Genomic DNA, 21849 nt, shown 5'->3' on the forward strand with positions numbered 1-21849 from the left:
CATTATGTTAGTTTCTTACTACACAAACATAATATATATTTTAAAACACTTATAATACATTTATATTGTATGGATAATTCACTTTTAATACAAGTGTAGATTTATCATAGTATTGCTATATATTGCTATAAATGGTAATAAATAAAAAAATATCGCTAAAATCAGTAATTAATTTTTAAAAAGCACTCAATCAAGTAGTTTTTTCTTAAAGAAAATCCTCCACTTGTTAACCAGCAGCCCAATCTTTGCAGCCTTTTTAGTTCGTGGACTTGGTAACGGCTGATTGACGCAAATGGGCCTTTATCCATTATATAGATTTGGGGGAATTGACAAGTAGATACAAGTCCTACGTAATATTAACATCTTTTTAATTCAAAAGTGTTTTGGTTAAAGAGCCTGTTAGACTTAGCTTATCTAAAACAATTTATGAATTGAAAGTAATTTATAAGTCAAAAAAAAGAATTTGGACTACAAAGAAGTTGGGGTAGTTCAATTTCTTTTTTGGGGCTTATAAATTGCTTTTATCTTATAAACTGTTTTTGATAAGCTAAGTCAGACAGATTCAATTATTTTTTTGGTTTATTTTAAGCACACAAAATTATTTTAACTTGGCTAGCCAAATACTCAAAAAAAATGAAAATAATTATTTTCAGCAACTTATAAGTCAATCCATATGAGTTCTAAATATCATATTGTAAGTCACCTAGCGTCTCCAAGAAAAATTATCCGTGGTCTAGCATTTTTTCATATGATTTTCAATTCTCAAATGACATTTTAGAGTATGGATTAAAAAGGCCATAATTGCCAAATTAAGAAATTAAGACAAATGGGTCATTTATGAAATAATTACCCCGGACAAACGATGGAAGTTTAAACATGGAAACACAACATATATTTCATTCCTTTTTCATATTATATTGGGTGTGCTTGGTACAGAGGAAAGCTTATTTTTTCGTTCCAGCTATCTCGAAAAATATTTTTCTCAAAAATATATTCTTTAAAAATGAAGAAATAAATTTTACGGTAAGTAGAAAAAAATAAATTTTGTAAGTGGCTTTTATTATCTCCTTTCCACCCTTCAACACAAACGACACTCATATTCCCTGGCTCCAATGTGTTTGCCGTAGCTATATATGAATATCTTTAAACAATAGTTTTTATTTAATTATCAAATATCAAATAATTTTCAATATTCTTATCAAAAATATATAAAAATAGTACTGAATAAATTGTATTAATAATGTTGAAATTAGTTATGCTGAAACTATTTTTAATTCATGATTTGTCTTGATGTATTAAGATTAGTTTTACCTTTACTCATGTTTATCCATGTATTAATAATAACTCATGTATTGCTAATTACATGATTTGCGATATATTAAGTATGCACCCTATAAATAATGAATACGATTTATGACTAATATATGTGTATTAGTTATACATAAGCTCAAAATCCTACCGATCAAAAAATTAAATAAAACAATACCGAGTACATATATCAGATTTTTTAATACATCCTACCTCACCCCCCTTAATACTGTGACTTGATTGGTTGTGGTGGGTGGATCTAGTTGGGTACGTAGTTTAATTTGGACTATTTTAATATAGAGCAAAATGGCAGAAAGCAACGTAACCTTCATGGAAAAAATCTTCTCCAAGTGTCTGAAGACAAATATCTTTGGATTGGATGATAAATATAGGGATGCTCGTCTTCTAAAAACTTTCATCGTCAATGTTTTTTTTTTTTGAAAGTGAAGTGTCTTGTCTTAATTGTTAGATTATATAGCATGCATTTTCTGAATTGGAAATGCAACTTTGACCAAATTTGTTTCAAACTATAGCATGGAAACAAATAAATTAAATACAATGCATGCATTCTATACTAGCTAGTATATGATCGACCTCTTCGAAAAAATTAGGATCATATATAGGTTACTATGCAATGTACGTTTAAGCATATTATTCTTTGTGTCTTAAATTATGTAGCCAAATTTGATTTGGACACATAATTTAATAAAAAAATGTATACATATATTACACTATCGCGAAAGAAAATAATATTTTTTTCCTTGATCATTATTATCTTTTGAAATTATTTTCTAGATAAATATTTGTTAAGAGTAGTAGTAATTAATAACTTAAGTTTACTAATTACTATATATAAGATATGAAGATATTATGTCAAATATTAATATATTAGCTTCCTTCAGAGCCAAAGAAAAATAAAAATATCAATGTCCATTACTGACAGCGGGGATATATATTATTTTAAACAACAATTTATTCGCCATCAATTTCTTTATTACATTTTCTTATTGGATTTTTAGCATTTTATCTATTAATATAGTATGTGGTGCCAAAGGTATCAATCAACGTTCACTTTCAAATTATTGGTGCAACATACTCCCTTCCAAAAAAAGAACGGGAAGGCTAATATATAGTGGAATTTATAACAAATTCATTTATTGATTTATCTATAATATGATTATTTCTCTACAAAGTCTTTGCTCTTTTTTCAGTATTAAATAAGACTATCGTTCTCCTATATTTTTATCATCCATTTTTCTTTTTTGTGAAGTAAAATATAAGTATGTTATTTCACGTGAAGTGAAACTTTCATTGACTGACTTGTAGAATTCTTTTTTTTTCTATCCGTTTTTGTTTTTAAAAACCGTTTAAATCTTTTGTTTCCCTGCCCTATTTCATTGGAGAAATTAATAGTGTTTCTACGATTCAAATAATTAAAGTGCGAGTTGATCCTTAAACAATGATAGCAACGGAAAAAGTTAATAATCGAACATGCTGCAACTTATAGAGAATATATATACATAAAATGTTATTAACCAACCTATCCAATTGTTACTTAATCATACATATTCATAATATGAAATGACTCTTAAGGATAACTAGTTAAATCCAAAAACAGCTTATGTATTATGATGAAAGAGGATTATCCAAAGATTATGTATTAAGGGATCACACATCCTGCACTAAGGACACGATTAGTAGTAATCTCATTTAAAATTAAATTGTTATTTTAAAAAATATATATATTTTCACCTTATTTCATAAAAAGAATTTAATAGGAATCCTAAAACGTAACTTGATCCATTATTATTATGAGAGAAATTTGTAACGGAAGTAATTTCACCAGGAACCGTTTATGTTAATAAAATAATAATAATCCAAGCGAAAGCGTGTATGCGTTACGGTTCTGTTTCCAGCCAGCAGATATACATTATCCAAGATGTGGTCATGGAAGAACAACCGTTTTACTTTTAACGCCTACTAATCTTCACACTTTCCAAAGTGTACAAAATGGAATTGCACATTTTATGACTTGGAAACACCTCATAAGTCACGTGTTCTCTCTCCCAATATTTTGTCTCCTCAGACTACTCTTACATATTTTATTACTATTGTCGATAAGAGATTCAGTAATCAAATCTAAAAACAATTCAGTCAAAACACGATTTAAAAGAATGAAAATTTAACGGAAGAAGCGGCATATACTTTGAAGAAAAAATAAGATACCAAATATTACAGTTTGGATAAGATCAAAAGCACTGGGCCTAAATGGGCCTCACTTTTTTTTTTACACCACTCAAATAAAACTAAAAACACTCTACGACAGACACGTCACCTCGAAAAAAGAGTCTGACACGTCACCCTCATTATCCACACCATTATTATCACCTCAAAAAAAAAAGAAAAGGAAAATAATAATAAATTACCAAAACCATTCTTTTTTCTCTTCCTTGTGCTTATATATAGTGAAAACACCCTTTTGCCATTTCATTCATATATTCTCATTTTTCACAAATTGTTGACCCTTTTTTTATTCTCCATTAAAAGAGTCTCGTCTCGAGAAATTGATTGATTTCAGATATTTGTGTGTTATTCTATATACAGTTTCGATTTTTCATTCAAATTTGTCTACAATGGCTACTGCTATGGGAATGGTGGGAAGTATTGGGGGTTGTGGAGCAGCCTCTGCATCTCTATTTCGATTCAGGAACTCAGGGAAGAAGAACACCAGAAACAACAAAAATAGATTTAGGGTTTCTTGTGTTTATTCATCCGCTGCCGTGGAGGATCCGTACAAGACCTTGAGGATTCAACCCGGTGCATCTGAATCTGAAGTTAGAAAGGCCTTTAGACAGCTTGCTCTTAAGGTTTGCCATTGTTATCTGCTTAAAACCTGGAAATTTTGAATTATTTTCATAAAAAAGGGGACTATTTTGGTAATTAAAAAAAAATTGTTCGTTTTTATATATGCCTTTATTAGAATGTTAATTGATTGACATGAGGTGTTTAATCGGATTACAGTATCACCCAGACGTATGCAGAGGAAACAATTGTGGCGTCCAATTTCACCAAATTAATGAAGCTTACGATGTAAGTTTTTGATTCATTTTTACATATAATTGCTTAGATCTTAGGTCGATTAGTTTTTTTTTTTTGGTGGTGGTAGTGGTGGTGGTGGGGTTGTAAATAAGAAGATAATTAAATAGTCTATTAGATTTAATTAGTGTAGTGGTTAAGCTTTTTTCTTGATAATAAATTAAAGTGGTGGACCCCTGACCTGAATGGGAATATGACTTTTTGCATAGACCAAAGGCTTTAACTATTGTCCCTTTGCCCACCGACAAAGGCAGGCTTTACTTTGATGGTATTTCTGACCAATAAAATTAACAAACCTAGTAGTGTCTCTTTCACTAAGGGTTCGTTTTGTTAGAACAAGTTATCCCGAAATTATTTAATCTACCTTGTATATGAAATAATTATCCCATTACTAAGGTGTGATAGGCATAAATGGTGGGATCCTAATACCTCCGACTAAATACCATGATAAAATACCTTATATATGAAATAACTTACCCACCACTAAGATATAATTATGCCTTATCCCAAACGACTTTAAAAACCGAAAGGGGCACCAATTACCTCTATGTATAGTGTGCAGCGCAATCGACTTGTAAAAATGGTACCTTTATGTACAAGGAATTTGGGTTTTAATCTCATATCAAGTATGAGCTTACATGACGCCGACTTGTTTGGTATTGGGTCGTAGTTTGCTCTTGTATTTATCATTGAACAGTGAAAATCTCATTCTTTTTTTTTCCTGATGTGCGTGTTTGTGTTGCAGGTTGTGATGAGTAACTTGAGAGGTGAAACACGAGCGGAGTTGGAGATGGTTGATGAGTATGATGATAGTAGTAATGATGAATCAATGAGAGGAATGTATGAACCAGATTGGGATCTATGGGAAGAGTGGATGGGATGGGAAGGTGCTGGCATTCGTAATTATACTTCCCATGTTAATCCTTACATATGATCTTTAATTTAATCATCTTATTAGTCCAAAACCCAAAATTCAAAACCCACCACCCATCCTATTTAAATCAAAGATGGCTTGAGGTTTATGTACATATTCAATAGGAAGTTGAGGGAGTTCTATTTGTACATATTTGGGATTCCCCCCTTGTTTCTTCTTAGCAACTGTATTGATGTGGCGATGCATCTATCGTTCATAAATAAAACATTAAATTTCTTATGTTGATGAGATTTGTACATGCTTAAATAGCATGGATCTGTATTATTTATTGCAAGAAAACTGGTGTATCTACTTCATAGCATATTATGCACTATATATTTTTACTATATCATAACTAGTTTATATAAAGCGCAAAACGACCCATTCGAACGTGAAATTTAAGTTCCCCCTTGGTAAATATAATCTTCTAATTACCAATAAAAGTTGATACACGTTAATTCTCTTAGGGGTCGTTTGCTTTATTAAACAAGTTACACAGTTGGAGTTGTTATTCTGATATTATTTTTTAGTAGGAATTGGGTTTGTTTGTATTAAAATTTGACTAATTTCTAAGAATTGTTAAAGAGTACAAAATATCCTCTGTAAAAGATGTGAAAATTGATACATAAAAAGGTTTTGAACATTTTATTTTTGTCATCTTAAGCGAGCGAGCGAAGCCCTCAATTTAGTGGCTTCCCTCAACCTCCTCTTTCATTTTATCCCAAAATAGGATACCTCTTTCATTTTATCCCAAAATAGGTTATCCTAGAATTATTATTTCACTTAACCTCCTCTTTCATTTTATCCCAAAATAGGTTATCCTAGAATTATTATTTCACTTGTACTAATTATTATTTAATCTTGAAATAAATTATCCAAAAATTTGTAACCAAACAAGGAATTAAGGATACTAAGAATTTATCCTGAAATTATCTTTTCTTTATCCACCACCACAACGTGTCCTTGGTTTTTCAATAATGCAGGTAGTTCCTGCACATTCAAATTTGATGGATTAATTTATTGCATATCCACTTTTACATATTTAAAATGTTTCCCCTATTATTTTTGTTACTTCTTTTAAATTTACTTTGAGAGAAAGGGTATTTTTAAACAACTTTATCTCCACGAGATAGGTAGGTAGAGGTAGATTTCACTGGGTATACGGCACTCGACCAAATGAAGCAAAACTCAGTACATCTCTCATATCTAGTTAATCTACGATTCAATGTGTTTATTCAGAAGTATTGAACGTGACAAGAAAGAAAACATTCTACATGTGAGCATGAAGATAAAATTGAATGAACTTCACCATGTTCAACCCCAACATAAACATAAATTATGTTAACCTGTCGAGATTGGTTTTGTTTGCAATATATAGTTCATATTAGACAAGATTGTCCAAAAAGAGGCATTTATATAAGTACTTTGGGAACAGTATGCGCCTAACTTAAAAGTCTGAAGGACCTGGCACCAAAAATCTGGTTGAAGAAACTCTTCTCATTATTTAGTTGAGGATGAACCAGCAGAAAGCCTCGCACTCCGTGCCTTATCAGCTTTCTCCAAGTAATCTTGGTGAGACTGTTGCTTGGAGCCTTCCAAAGAAAAAGGAAAAAAAAAAAGATTTATCAGCTTTTCACCCTCCTGATATCCACAGATAAAGTGGAGTTGAATGTGCACAAATGTATTTTACAACAACAATGCTCCCGCTGCAGATAGAAAGGTTAAGAGGAGTAGAACAATTGGACACAATACATCGTGTATAACTCGTAATGTGGTATGATCTTCCTTTCTCAACAGAACAAGTATGAAAGGGGAAAAGGTAAGAAAGCCTCAAAAAGGGTCATACAATAACTGAGTGACAAAAGAACTCTTATTAGGATCAACATGACAATACGTTAGGGCATTGATCACCGATTTATTATTTCTTTATCTATTTCTTTATATTTGAATACCCGCATCCAGATAAAAAGAAATTTCACAATACCACTCCCAAGTAGTGAAAAGAACACCTCCATAAGATGTACAATATTGCATAAAAGTTGGTTCCAGAAGCTGAATTGACCATTTGAAATCGCATTAAGAGGTACTCCATACAAATACATGAAGAAAATAGTGACCTAGCATAATCATAGGCAAACGTGATTGGATAACCATTCTGGACACCCATTATCCTTATAGCAACTGTTAGGATTCATATATAGCTTGTACATGACACATCCAATTTTTAGTATCTTTTTAGTTATCAACTTATTTACAATTATAAGGTAGATGCTTTCAAGTTTCAATATATTTGACCTAAACAAATCCCATAACAATAAAAGCCATAAACAGACAAATCGGATAATAGTCCGTGACTCTGTTGTATCAACACACTCCATAGCCTGCAGAACCTTAAATCACTAAGTGAAGTACAAGGTTACAACTACGAAACTCTACATAATTATTTAGCTGGGATGAGGGTTGTCCAGCTATAGCAAACAATCTTTTTCATGAGATGAAGTTTTTTAGAACCACTTCTGATTGAAATTTTATGTGCATGGGCATATGCATCTGTTTCTCATTAATTTTCTAACTATATACATATCAACTCAGCAGTTTCACTCGATTAAGTAAAATGGAGTGGGTTCCTCACATTTCAGCATTATTTAGAGTGAATAACAGTCCAGACTTATCAAGTGGAGAAGGATACAGGGGTGGTACATTAACCACCGATTTTCAAACCATGCCCCACTAGCCCTAGGGGATTTCTCAGTTATAAAACAAAAGAGTATGTGTTGCCTTTGTATTAGTATAATTATATGGTACTTTGGCCTAACCCAATCCTAAAAGCTAGTTCCTAAGTGGAGGATGGCTCAAATCCATGTATGCAGACTACCGGTCCATTATCCAACTAATGTGGCACTCTAACGGCTAACCCACTCTAACAATTTGCATTTACACACCTATTTCTCCTGACATAGACATATCAACAGATTCTATAACCCACCAACAAAAAGAGAGAAAAAAATCTTATGTTTTATCTTCTTATGGAGCACACTTGAAGTAACACCTGTTTGAAGCGAAGCAACAAAATATGCAACCGCTGATAGCTCAAAACCAAGACTTTTTTGCTCGTTCTAACAGCTTTGGCTCGTGGAAACATCAAACAATACCATCATTATTTGCCTCATTGCAACAAACAAGCAAGATATGTGGTAACTATCGCCAATTTTATTACAATTACTGGTAAAGCAAAGAGACCGGCATTATGAGAACCAATAAGTAATACATAACGAAGCAAAATTCACAGCAGAGGAGAAAATGGATGACATTGTCACTAAATCAGAGATCACCGAAGTAATACATAACGAGGCAAATTTAGAGGCATTTTTGCCTTATAAATTAACTGTTAAATATTTGAACTTTGTTTGATGCTTGTTACAGGAGAATCCTCTTTTTCGCTTTTCATATTTAGTAGTCTCAGATCAGTAGCAGGGATACAAATAGAAGGCAATCAGATTCAATGGAAGTAATTTGGACGGCACCAAATTCAACTTCCTACAAAGTAATTACCCAAAAGGAACGATTGGATATTAAGGACACCCAACTAGTTTGAGATGAAGCCATTATGAATATGGCATTAAGCCAAGACAAGACTAGATCTTTTTGGTGATTGATTTGAGGGGTGAGCGACCAAAGGAAAGTAGGCTTATTTGCTATTCGAATGAGGTGAAAAATGTCAATGCCTTGACAAAAATACGTGATCTTTGATGATATGGATTCTAGGGAATTTAAGGGTGTGGGCTAGTGGTAAATGAAGTGGCTAGAGAAGCATGAGGTCTCATGTTGAAATCCTTCCATCTATCCAAGCCTTGATAGACTGAATTACCTATGCTAGTAGGGGGTAGGAGGTAGCCATGGAATTAGTAGCACAAGCTGGCTCAAACACCAAGGTTATAATAGAATATGGATCCTAGGGAACCATGGTAAGTTCAATCTCTTACATGAGTAGCTGGGTAAAGAATAAAAGGGACTCAGAATCCCAATGGAAGCAATCTGGATGGCAGAAAAATTGCAACATTGGGACTATTAGATATGAAGGATTAGTCGAACCAATTTGAGATCGAGATAGTAATTAATTGTTGGTGTATTGAGTTAAAAAACAATAAAATTGCAATAAAAGGGGAATTAGAATGACGAACCTCGGGTCATGAAGTACCAGGGAACACCGAAGATGACGCCGATGACGGCGATGCCGCCGATGACGTGCTTCTTCTCACCGCTATATAAGATATGCTCCAATTTGGCCCTAAACCCTCCTCCTCCTCCTGCTCCATTCATCTTCTTCGTCTCACTTCCCGTATTCTTCTCCATTTGTTGCCCTTTTTCCTTTCTCTCTATTTCGCTCAGTAAAACCCTTAAACCCTATCGATATTCATTTTGAGCTTATGTTGACTTGCTCGTGCTGCAACCAATGCTTCATTTTATTTTCCTTCTCTTTATTACTAGGAGCCCGTTTGGATTGGCTTTAAGTTGGTCAAAACCAACTTAAAACCCCTTTTTAGCTTTTAGACGTGTTTGCCTAATGCTGACTTTAAGCCATAAAGTTCTTAAAGTCAGTCAAAAATGAAAAGTTAGAATTCCTAACTTTTTTTTTCCAAAGTGCTTAAAGTCATTTTCTTTGACCATGGAAATTACTTTTATATCCTTTGTATTTTAACTAAATTCCCAAACTACTTTTTTTTTATTCTTTTAACCCTAAAATTCACATCATAAGCACTTTTATCCAAACACTCAACTGCTTATTTATAAAAATAACTTTTAGCACTTCAAAGTTCTAAAAGCACTTCATACATAAAAGTTATTTTTTTTAAGCCAATCCAAACGGGCTCTAGATAGACATTGAGTATGTTACTCACTTTGTTTTTTTTTAATTTACGTGACAAAAATTAAATTTAGAGATTTTATTAAATTATTTTTTATGATTTGTAAGTATTTTATGTTATCAATTATTGAGATTTATAATTTTTTTTTTTGTCATTTTCAAATAAAATATGTTACTTTTTCTATCGCAACTTTTATGACACTAATAAATTTCGAGACTCAGCCGAATATTTTATGTTATTAAAATTTTTAAGTTGTCAATTATTATGATTGTTTAGTTCTTTCAAATAATATGTGTTACTTTCTTTGTCTCAATTTATAAAATTTCGAAAGTTAATCGAGCTTTTTATATATATTTTAAATATTTTAAATTACTAATTATTGTGATTTATAATATTTTTTATATAATTTTTAAATAATTAAACTTTTTATATATCTTTAAAATATTTTAAATTATTAATTATTATAATTTATAATATTTTTATGTAATTTTTAAATATATAACATACGAAAAAAAATATTAAAATAAATAAATTAGCACAAAAAAAATAAAATAACTAAATTGCCCCTGCCTAGGAAGCAGACATGTTGATGAATAGTATATCATTTACGATTAATTTTGTGCAACACTAAATTCGGGTAAATAAACATCTTCTAAAGTGCTAATCCAAAATATCTGTACCTTCCATTTCTATTTAAAGTTTTACTTTCCTTCTTAATCTGATTCTTTTTTGGGGAACTTGAATAACTCAATTAGTTGAATATTGTACTTTTATGTTATTGATCAGAGTTTAATTTTTTACCTTGAAATTTCCTCACCTATTTTTTCCCTTCTCCTTTTCTCAATTAAAAAAAAGAAAAATCTTAAAAAATATTTTTTCTATATTTAATAAATCTTTTTAATTTTAACTTTCTCCTTTACGTTAAAGATACACATCAAAATGATATAATATATTAAGATTACAAAATTTAAAAGGTTATTTTTTAAAGTTTAATATTATAAGATTTAAAAAAACTGCTTTATTTTTTCAAACATCGTATTCAATAAAATTAAAACACATAAACCATAAAATCTAAAAATCTTAGGTTCAAACCGTGAGAATAGAAAGCTTTTGTACGCAAATGTATAATCGAGTAATCAATTAATTAAGTAATATAAATCGGTAGAGTAATCTAGTATATAGGGCTCGTTTAGATTGGGCGTAAAAAAGTTATATTTGAATCAAAAATTAAAAAGTCAAACTAAAATGACTTTTAAGTCAAAAACTAAAAAGTCAAACTAAAATGACTTTTAAGTCAAAAATTAAAAATTAGAGAGAGTTCTATTTTTGGTTTTTCTTTTTTTAAAGTCATTTTAAAATTATTATTTTTATAAATTATATAAAATATGAAGAAGGATGTAGTAAGGAGAAGAGATAAGACTTCTTATTCCTCTTGAGTATTAGAGATTGAGAGATATTCACAAATTTAGATTATCTTTACAAAGAGGGAAAACCCTTTTATTTATAGAAAAAAACTGACTCGGTCCTTAAGTAGGATTCCTAATTTTTCTCCCAAGAAATTCACATAAAAGACATTCACTATAATACAAATATGTTTATAACACTCTCCCTTTGATTTCTATTTGATAGATTATGTGCTTTGTTAAAATCTTACTAGATAAAATTCAGTGGGAAAAAAAATTCTAGTGAAGAAAAAAGAGTACACATATCTAATAATACGCATTTTGGATGCCTCATTAAAAACCTTACAAGGAAAATTCAATGGGACAAAACCTTGTGAGGGAAAAAGAGTACATCGCGTATTAACTCCCCCTAATGAGAACATCAATTCAATGATTTGAATCTTCGCATTCCAAACTTGTGCACCATCTTCTCGAAAGTTGCAGTTGGTAGAAAATTGATAAACACATCAACCACATTGTCACTTGAACAAATCTGTTGCATGTTGATATCACCATTCGTGGGAGCCCACGTGTGTAGAAAAGCTTTGATGAAATATGCGTCGTTCTATCTCCTTTTACGAATCATCCTTTAAGGATCAAAAAATTCCATAAGTTCCTCACTTTAATTTTTTTAAGCAAATAATCAATTATCTTTTGAAAGCTCTTTAGGAGTTTCAATTCAAGACATCAACTTGCATAATAATATGAAAGATTCTTGATTGATTTAATCCATATGAGGATTATAAACAAGTTTTTCAGAAACTTGCATATGCTATCAATTTTGCATCCTCAAGGAATTTTCATATCAATTTTGTCAAGTGACAATTTTCAATATTCAATGCATGACATATTCTAGTGTATGGATTGCAAGTCAAATAAGCTTTACGCTTATCAAGATGCATCATTCCGATTTTTATTTGATAAACATTTCTACATCACCATGCTTTAATAGACTTTAGAATTTAGATCCTCATAATCTTTTACAATACTGCGCTATATTGCATCAAAGATACCATTAATGATATATTATTTGAATTGATTCACAATACGACATAACTTATTGAGATCTCATCACTTCATTATTTTGAGGTATACACCCCTCTAGTGAAGTTTCATGAAGTGTTATGTCGTAGGCTCCTCAAGAGCATATTACCTTATCATTATGATCATTTTAATCATTTTCTCCTCCTCCTTTTTAAGGATTATTTTATTTAGAACCGATTGGTATATCATGCTTCATGCATGTTAGACTTTGTCCTTCATGGACATTCAATATAAGCATTTTCAAATCTTGATTGCTTATTACCTCCTTCTTATGTTAGAAAAACTAACATATATCCCAATCTATTTTAGAGAATTCATCTATGTGCACCATGATATATTTATTAATCATATAACGCACATCAACATTACTAGATGCAAATTATATGGTCCCAGACCATAAATCAATTGAGAGGAAAATTGATCATAATTTGTTGGTCTAATGCATACTTTTATATGCAGTTTATCATATTTTAGACTATGAAGCTTTGTTCTCATAAGCAATGATTGACTATTTATCCGAGACACATCAACTAGGATAATTAGCAATATCATCAAGATGAATTGTCTTGAATACATACTTTGAAACTTGTGCTCTTAACTCAATTATTTTGCACAAATAAATTTGTGAATGTCAAACTGCAGGTTGACAATAAATGCACATGTGATCATCTTATTGATGCATCTCTTTAACATATCAAATGACATGTGAACGGGCTCATATTCACCCTTTATACTTTTCAGAATTTTGGGGATTCGTCCCAACATTAGTTGATCAAATCAACTTATCATGAGAACAAACAACTTAAAGAATTCTTGAAGATTCTTCTGGTTCTTTTAATATGCTCTTCGGGATGCCAAAATTATTTGTACTAGTAAACTCCAAGTTTACCATGATATGCTATTTCTTGAGTAAATTTCATATTTACTACTTTAAAAGTAAATTTTCAGAATTATTTTTTCTCAATTACTCTACTTCTTCTAAAGGTGAGTCGTGATCTCATCACGATAAAATGCACATCCATATCAATAAGCTTTATTTTTGCACTATCACATTCACTTCAATATTGGGTTTATTCAATCCCAATCGATAGACAATAATCATTAAATGATTAAAATAAAAACTTTGTAGCATTATCGAGACAAATAGACTTAATCTGATTATAAGAAAATTGTGTCTGTAATCATATTATTTGTGCCATCAATTTTGTAAACGTCAAGTTGTGAGATGACAATAGGCACACATGAGACCAAGACCATCTAGAAGAAACATCCATTAGGACCATAAAGTATCTAAACAACTTATTACGTAGGTGAATAGGTCCACAAATATCCCATGTATACATTCCAAGAACGAGGGGACTAATCTCAACTTTCATTGGTTATGGTCTAGTCACAGTTAATTTGCCTTGATAACAAACAATACAAGAAAATTCACATTTAAAAGAATCTTTAGATTCTTTAAGGGATGTCCATTTGAATTTTCTATAATTCTTCTCGTCATTATCAAAAATCCTCATTCTTAATGAATGAAACACAATCATCTAAGCATATCAAATTATGATATCTTAGTACCTCATTCCACGTTCATGTGCATTATTCAATCACTTGTCTTCTTTCAGACATATTATGCATTGCTACCACGTTCAATTTAGAGAAAGAATCTATATCTATAGCATTTATCAACAATTTAGAGAAAGAATCTATATCTATAGCATTTATTAAAAGTTCTCATTCTTCATGAATGGAACACACCATCTAAGCATATCATATTATGATAGCTTAGTAGTACCTTATTCCACATTTATGTGCATTATTCAATCACTTGTCTTTTTTCAGACATATTGTGCGATTTTATGACTTTTCATCAAAAGCACATTATTTTTACTTTAATCATCATTATTTAATCACTATGGTGCATTAAGACTCAATCCCAATATCTAATATCTTACCCTCTTGATACGATGACACTTGAATTCATATCTTACATGTGATGAGACTTAAGAAATATTATCAATTCCGTCAATTATATATTTCTTACAAACTTTACCGAAATTTAAGTGGACTTATTATTGATATCCACTTTCATGAGATTCATCAAAACAATGCCGTACCTGTTTCACTACTTGATTGGAGCACGTAATTATAATAGATGATGTACGCATGTGCAATTCAAGGTTCAACAACATATATAACAATACTTATCTTATGAGAAGGAATTTTCCTTTGGCACGTAGAATTTTGAGGGCTCCACAAAATTAATCAACTATTCCTAGAAAAGAATCACACTACTCCAGCCTTCGGGATCTAGTTTGTCGAGTTACTGATGATACTCCCAACAATTTTGACTAACTAAATAATCCACTCAAAATGATAGAATCTCGTATTGATAACGTATTATAAAATTATATAAAATAAGAAGAAAGAAGTAGTAGAAAGAAGAGATTGAGAGATATTCACAAATCTAGATTATCTTTATACAGAGGGAAAATCCTTTTATTTATATTTGGTCCCTAAGTAGGATTCCTAACTTTTCTCCCAAGAAATTCACTTACTATATAATACAAATATGTTTATAATAATTTTAAGTTCACTATAATATAACAATTTTAAGTTATTTTTAATTTTATCAAATACTTTTAAAAGCTAAAAATAATTTTAAAATAGATTTGATCAATTTTCAACGCAATACAAAAGGCTCTCCGTCTTTGCGCAAATTGATGAGAACATTACGATCGTCAAAAAATACTGAGTGAGTTAAAGTGGAACCAGACATTTTCACCTTTTAAATCGCATGCCAAGGCCTTTTATTTTATTTCCATCTTTTTTCCTCTTATTTTTCTTCTTAACGTCTCTTTCCTTTTTTTCCCCTCGTCAAAAACTGAAACTGAAATTTTTATAAATAGCTTAGTTCTAAAATTTAATTGTCTGAAATAATTATAATTTAGGTAATTATAGATATAGCCGCAATTTGTATAATTTGCTATTAATATACAAATTCCCATGGGCCTGATCAAATTGGTTTTGGGCTGAGAACAATGGCATCCAATTGTAAAGTCCAGTGGTTTATGTAGACTTGAGCTCACGGTCAAGGAGGCTTGTTGGCGCCAGCACCACAACAGCAGAAGGAACATAATGCGGTTGCTCTCTCTTGCACGAAGGCTCTACAGAGCTCGTCCCATCGCTTTTAAGCATATAATCGGCTATCAGCATCCTTCATTTTTTCCTGCGCGGCCAGAAATAAGGCGCCATTTCTTTGGGGCATTTCGTCAACCATCTGTCAGACACTATTCCACTATACCGCCCAAGCTCCCTTTCTTTAGCTCCGGCAATTCCACTGGCTACGAAATCATCAACTTCGATAAGTGTGGGGATAAATTGCGCCAACAGTCTCATGTTGGTGTTCGCGAATTTGTTGAGATTGTACAAAAGGCCAGTGATTTTGGTTCTCGAGATGAAGCCATGTCGTTTCTTGATCAATGCGGGGTCAAACCGAACCAAGACTTGGTCTTTTTGGTGACTTGGGAGTTGAGAGATCAGTGGAAGTTAGCTTACTTGCTATTCAAATGGGGTGAGAAATGCAAATGTCTTGACGAAAGTACGTGGTGTTTGATGATATGGATTCTGGGCAACCATGGTAAATTCAGTACTGCTTGGTCTTTGATCCGAGATCTTCTTCAGATGTCAACAAATATTCAAGAAGCGGTTCTCGTCATGATTGATAGGTAAAAAGCTAATCTTTCTTGTTTATCCTTTCCATGTTTTTGACGCATACTATTAGTTGGAATTTGAACTAACTCATTTTATTGCAAAGTAACTTTGTAATTTTTGAGTGTTCATCTACATAATTGCTGAGAAGCCATTATTAACCAATCATCATTTGGTAGATATCAGTAGTCTCACCGAAAAAAGTTACTCTATAAGCTGTTCCATAGTTTCAGTTTGCCTAGTCGGCCTGTTTTTCAGAGTTAAGTTACTACTTATATAGCGATATTCCCAAAAGACTATCTAAGAAATAGTTTGACTACGATGATAAATTGCTCGAAATGTTGTTTGACATGGTAATTCATGATATTCCAACAGATATGCTGCTGCCAATAATGCTGGTAAAGCTATACAGACATTCCAGATTTTGGAGAAGTTCAGTATGTCTCCTGATCAGAGAACATTACTGACATTCTTGAATATTCTCTGTAAGCATGGTTTTATTGAAGAAGCTGAAGAATTCATGCTTATCAATAAGAAGCTATTCCCCTTGGAAATTGATGGCTTTAATATTATTCTCAATGGATGGTGCAATATAGTGGTTGATATATTTGAAGCCAAAAGAATATGGCGAGAAATGTCCAAGTGTTGTATTGAACCAAATGGTACTTCATATGCCCACATGATTTCCTGCTTCTCCAAGGTTAGAAATTTGTTCGATTCACTAAGACTTTATGATGAAATGCAGAAACGGGGTTGGGTTCCAGGCCTGGAGGTGTATAATGCTTTGATATATGTACTGACTTGTGAGAATTGCTTGAAGGAAGCTCTTAAGATTATTGACAAAGTGAAACATATGGGCCTGCGTCCTGATTCTAGTACATACAACTTATTGATATGTCCTCTATGTGAATCATCTAAGCTGGTTGAGGCGAGAAGTATATTAGGTTTGATGGAGGAAGACAATATTAGTCCAACTATTGAAACTTACCATGCATTTCTTGCAAGTGCTAGTCTAGAAGGAACTGTTGAAGTTCTTAACACTATGAGAAAAGCTGGAGTTGGTCCGAACAGGGAGACCTTTCTGTTAATTCTTGATAGGTTTTTGAAGTTGAAACAGCCTGAAAATGCTTTGAAGATATGGGTGGACATGAAACAGTATGAGGTAGTGCCTGAGTCTGCACATTATTCTCTTTTGGTGCGAGGACTTCTTGAGTGCAGGTTATTTTCCCAGGCGAGAGAGTTATATGCAGAGATGAAATCCAACGGAATTGATGATCCAGGTCTCCGAAAGTTCTTACAGCCAACTGGTCCAAGAGGACAAGGAGTTGCGTCAAATCCTGAACATACTAAAAAGGGGAAACTGGCGAAACATGAGAGACACAAGGTGATCAGAAATGAAAAACATATAAGGTAATAAAATGATTGTTTAAGGATTGTAGCTCATCCGAGCCTGAAGGACACCTTTAGAAGTTGGACATAAACCTTTAACGGATGCTGGATACAAAGATTTGTCATGCTGGGACCAGGTTGGCGACAATCTTGGTTGCTTCTAAAGAGAATTGGTTACAAGCCCAATTCACCAAACTATTCTCTAGATGGTTCATATATCTGTGACTGAGTGGCCTAGTAGGGATGTGTTTTGGAGGACATGCAGAACTAATCACATGTGGTCTGCCAAAACAAAAGTGTTCCAAGACCATCTTTGCGTTGCCAAAACTATTACATTGTCAACCTTGACATTGCATTGCTCTTCATGGTTCATCAACATCCAAGACAACATCCATGCCCCTAGTAAACCTTGATCTCGTTTCAGTAGCCGATGCCAGCACTGGGACCACGTCTTTGGTTCGTGGGTCTTTGTATAATCCAAGAAAGGAGGTCATATTGGTGTAGATAAAAGATGGGGTGAATAACTGAGCTTGCTGAAAGTAGGTACAGTATATTATTGTAGTCCTGCAACTTGCAACGTGATTGAAAGCGAATTTGTCCCATCATACTCATTGAATGTGATAATGTCCCTCCCTCCCGCTCGCATTATTCAAATGGCATTACATTTTTACTATATTCTACATGATTCCAAATGTTTTGGTGGTCTCCAGAGTCTTACCAAAATATTTTTAATAGCACTACTTTTGGAAAGAAAATCAAATATATAGGAGGAGAATATACGTCATAATTTTATAGAACAAGTTGAGCAATTATTTTTTATTCCCATTAAAATATTAGAGAACGGATATGAGTTCCTTTTTCAGTATGTTTTATTATTTGTCTTGATTTCTTCACTACTAATGTTATTTTCTTGAGTCAAAGTCTATCGAAACAATCACTCTACACACTACCTTCTTCAAGCCTCGGTTGCGGAAAATGCATAGATAACGGTCATGTATTTGTTTTGGATCCATATATAATAGTGGGCGTCGGGCCAAGTACAGCAAAAAAGTAGGGACTTTCTCAGCTGGCTTTGCTTCTTCAACCAATCAAGTCCAGCTCAGAGTCTCTATCACTTGGGCCTATCGACATATCTCTCAACATGGATCTCTCTGTTCTCCTCTTCCTCCTCCTCGCCACCGTCGCCACCACCATCAATGCCACCGACCACATCGTCGGAGCTAACAAAGGCTGGAACCCTGGCATCAACTATACCCTTTGGGCCAACAACCAAACTTTCTATGCTGGTGACTATATCTGTACGTATCACATTGCAAGCAATTTACAAGTAGTGTACATATTTCGCTCTTTGTTAGTATTTCTCTTAACTTTTCTCTCTCTATATATAATATCACAGCGTTTAGGTACCAGAAGACGCAATACAATGTGTTCTTAGTGAATCGGACTGGATATGATAACTGCACAATAGAAGGAGCATTAGGGAATTGGACCAGCGGAAAAGACTTCATTATGCTGAACGAGACCCAGAGGTATTATTTCATTTGTGGCACTGGCAGTTGCTTGAACGGCATGAAAGTTTCGGTGGTCGTTCATCCTCTTCCGTCTCCTCCGATGTCAGCCGTAGCCGCCGAGCATTCCTCCAAAAAATCTGCTGCTCCGGTGGCGGCGCGTGGATTTGGGTCACTACTGGCTACGAGCTTCGCTTTTTTGGGATTGACATTATGCAGTTCAGTTTGGATCTAGGGCAAGTTTTGGTCCCTTTTGATTGAATTATGAAACTACCACAACCATAAGTGTATCTGCCATTTTTATTTTTATTTATTTATGTATGTTATTATTCATTCACCAATTGTTCTTTAATTTCAAGGAATTTTGTTCTTGCTAGTTTTTTTCTTAAAATTGCTTCGGTTCAGATCTTACCACAGTATAATTAAACCTTTTCTATCCAAGTTTCTCTATTAAATTATGATACTAAGAAAAAAGAATGGAAGGTACTCATATGGGAGTGATTTATCCAAATGTTCCCTTTTTAGGTCATCATTTTGGTTTTGTATTTATTTTTGAAAGTTGTATAAATATAGTCCTTGAAAAATTAATTAGATTCGGGTCAAATGTTCATATATTTTGCTTAACCTTACATGTACAACATTCTATTATTGTCTTGTTAAGTTTTTTCAATTTGCTCAAAAGAGATTTTTAAATGGTGATCTAAATGGTTTTTAAGTTGGTTAAAGTAATAAAAAGAGGACCTTCATCTGACCAGACTTGCTTAGTTCCAACAATTAGCAGGGAGCACCTCAATATACGATCACACATGGTAAGTTATCCAATATACGGACAACCAGCGAAAATTATACAAGCTCAAGCTGATACCGGTGATTATAGTCAATGGGCCTGGGATCCATAGCTAATTTGAGACCAGAAAGAGAGGGAGCAAAGTGAAGCGCAATGCGTTTTCTTTTTGAAAAAAAGGCAAAAGAATATCGAAATAGGTTACTGTTATCATTCCTTATGTTTTTAGCTTAAAAATATGCCTACAACTACCTCAAAAAGTTGCTTCATTTTGACTTAATGCTACTCACTGCCTTACTGCTACTTAATCCTACTTATTAATTAATCATTCTTTTCTTCTTCTACTTAATGCTATTAAAACGCTACTTAACAATACTTAATTCCACTTAATAAAAGGTAATCCTACTTTTCTTCTTCTACTTGATGTCGTTTAACGCTATTTAGCTTCTACTTAATCATATTTTCTTCTTATTTAATGCTACATTGGATAAAATTAAGGGAACAATGTGTAATCTCTCTTCATTGAATATTTAGAGTCTGTTTGACATTGTTGCTAAAAATTATTTATTATTAAAAGTACCTTTTTAAAATAGCTTTTGAGAGAAGTATTTTTAATAAGCAGGTTGTGTTTGTTTAATCTTTTTATAAGTGCTTTTGAGAGTCAAATTACGAAAAAGGATAATTATCAATGCATTTTAATATTAAGATTGTTTTATAGAGAAAAAATATTTTTAAATATCTATTATAAATTTTTTAATTAAATTAAAATGTATATATTCAATTTTTAATCAATATTAGATATAGATAAATAAAAATATGATATTAACCTGATGATTTTAAATATGATTAAAAAATATCAAACAAAATAAATAACCATTCAACAAATTAAATCATTATATAAGAAAAATTCACCACAAAAATAAATAAAAATAAGAGATGTATTGGTAAATATGTATATATGATAGGGATATTTTGGTCTTTAAAAAATAATTTTCTGCTTTTGCTTTTTATTTTTATTTTAAAAGAAACATAATTTTTTAGTTTCTTCCCGACAACAGAAACACTGCTTCTGTTTCAATTTAAAAACAGTTTTACTGATTGACAAAAAATCTTGATTTTCTAAAAAAATAGTTTTTTATAAAAATAAGTGCTTTCGGCCTCGCAACAACAATGTCAAATAGGATCTTACTCTATTTATGTGTTACAATTGAGATGTTTTAAAGTCTTAAAAGACAATCATCTAAGGGTAAAATGGAAAACAAAATAAGTTTTGTCTTGTATTTCTAAATTGATAAGTATTTTGAGACACATATTTTTAGTAAGGATGAAAAATGTATTGAAAAGGAGAAGTAACAATTACAATAATTAAACGATAGCGGATAATGTAAAGACACATTCTATATATAAATAATTTGTTATAAGCCCCACATGTAATATTTTGTCTGTGTCAAGAGATCGTTTGGTATAAGAGATAAGAAATAATAATTTTAAAATAAAATATAATATTATTTTATTTTGCATTTAGATTATACTATTAGTTGATCCCCAAAATTATTTATTCTATTATTTATACTATAATAATGTGATAAATTATTCATCTCATAACAGTCCAAGTATTTGTCAGTCCCTAATCCATTGCAAACTATCACAAGCCTACCTTCGAATATAAACCATTAATGTGATAGCTGCCTAATGTTGAACGAGTCTCAGGCCCAGTTTTTCTGTTAAAATTTTACCCTTTCCGTCTTAAAATATGTGATGTATTTTTAAAAATAAAATTGATTTTTAAAATTTG

At 32.1% G+C, this 21849-nt stretch overlaps 4 protein-coding genes across 4 annotated transcripts; 3 read left to right on the forward strand and 1 right to left on the reverse strand.

The window, feature by feature from the left end:
- Nucleotides 1-3802: 3802 nt before the first annotated feature.
- On the forward strand, nt 3803-5558 carry LOC129896443 (chaperone protein dnaJ 8, chloroplastic-like). Its single transcript, XM_055972343.1, has 3 exons — nt 3803-4175; nt 4330-4398; nt 5150-5558. Exons 1-3 carry the CDS (start codon nt 3942-3944, stop codon nt 5336-5338), a joined length of 492 nt encoding a protein of 163 aa, XP_055828318.1. The 5' UTR covers nt 3803-3941; the 3' UTR covers nt 5339-5558.
- A 1072-nt stretch (nt 5559-6630) lies between these two features.
- Nucleotides 6631-9799, reverse strand: LOC129896944 (uncharacterized). Its single transcript, XM_055972945.1, has 2 exons — nt 9499-9799; nt 6631-6909 (listed from the first exon to the last, which is right to left on the reverse strand). The coding sequence occupies exons 1-2, from the start codon at nt 9668-9670 to the stop codon at nt 6818-6820; spliced, it is 264 nt and encodes an 87-aa protein (XP_055828920.1). The 5' UTR covers nt 9671-9799; the 3' UTR covers nt 6631-6817.
- A 5810-nt stretch (nt 9800-15609) lies between these two features.
- LOC129896406 (pentatricopeptide repeat-containing protein At1g80880, mitochondrial) lies at nt 15610-18865 on the forward strand. The gene is made up of 3 exons (XM_055972293.1): nt 15610-16390; nt 16749-18301; nt 18785-18865. Exons 1-2 carry the CDS (start codon nt 15801-15803, stop codon nt 17785-17787), a joined length of 1629 nt encoding a protein of 542 aa, XP_055828268.1. The 5' UTR covers nt 15610-15800; the 3' UTR covers nt 17788-18301; nt 18785-18865.
- On the forward strand, nt 18730-19646 carry LOC129896407 (lamin-like protein). Its single transcript, XM_055972294.1, has 2 exons — nt 18730-19060; nt 19159-19646. The coding sequence occupies exons 1-2, from the start codon at nt 18904-18906 to the stop codon at nt 19503-19505; spliced, it is 504 nt and encodes a 167-aa protein (XP_055828269.1). The 5' UTR covers nt 18730-18903; the 3' UTR covers nt 19506-19646.
- Nucleotides 19647-21849: the final 2203 nt, after the last annotated feature.

This window comes from Solanum dulcamara, chromosome 7 (assembly GCF_947179165.1).
Source record: "Solanum dulcamara chromosome 7, daSolDulc1.2, whole genome shotgun sequence".
Lineage (NCBI taxonomy): Eukaryota > Viridiplantae > Streptophyta > Magnoliopsida > Solanales > Solanaceae > Solanum > Solanum dulcamara.

Bases quoted from the DNA above. Each gene is read 5' to 3' on its own strand.
- LOC129896443 (XM_055972343.1), top strand. From the start codon at position 3,942: ATGGCTACTGCTATGGGAATGGTGGGAAGTATTGGGGGTTGTGGAGCA. The intron at 4,176-4,329 runs GTTTGCCATTGT...ATCGGATTACAG, and splicing joins TTAGACAGCTTGCTCTTAAG to TATCACCCAGACGTATGCAG. The intron at 4,399-5,149 runs GTAAGTTTTTGA...TTTGTGTTGCAG, and splicing joins AAATTAATGAAGCTTACGAT to GTTGTGATGAGTAACTTGAG.
- LOC129896944 (XM_055972945.1), bottom strand. From the start codon at position 9,670: ATGGAGAAGAATACGGGAAGTGAGACGAAGAAGATGAATGGAGCAGGA. The intron at 6,910-9,498 runs GTTCGTCATTCT...TTTCTTTGGAAG, and splicing joins CTGGTACTTCATGACCCGAG to GCTCCAAGCAACAGTCTCAC.
- LOC129896406 (XM_055972293.1), top strand. From the start codon at position 15,801: ATGCGGTTGCTCTCTCTTGCACGAAGGCTCTACAGAGCTCGTCCCATC. The intron at 16,391-16,748 runs GTAAAAAGCTAA...ATATTCCAACAG, and splicing joins GTTCTCGTCATGATTGATAG to ATATGCTGCTGCCAATAATG.
- LOC129896407 (XM_055972294.1), top strand. From the start codon at position 18,904: ATGGATCTCTCTGTTCTCCTCTTCCTCCTCCTCGCCACCGTCGCCACC. The intron at 19,061-19,158 runs GTACGTATCACA...ATAATATCACAG, and splicing joins CTATGCTGGTGACTATATCT to CGTTTAGGTACCAGAAGACG.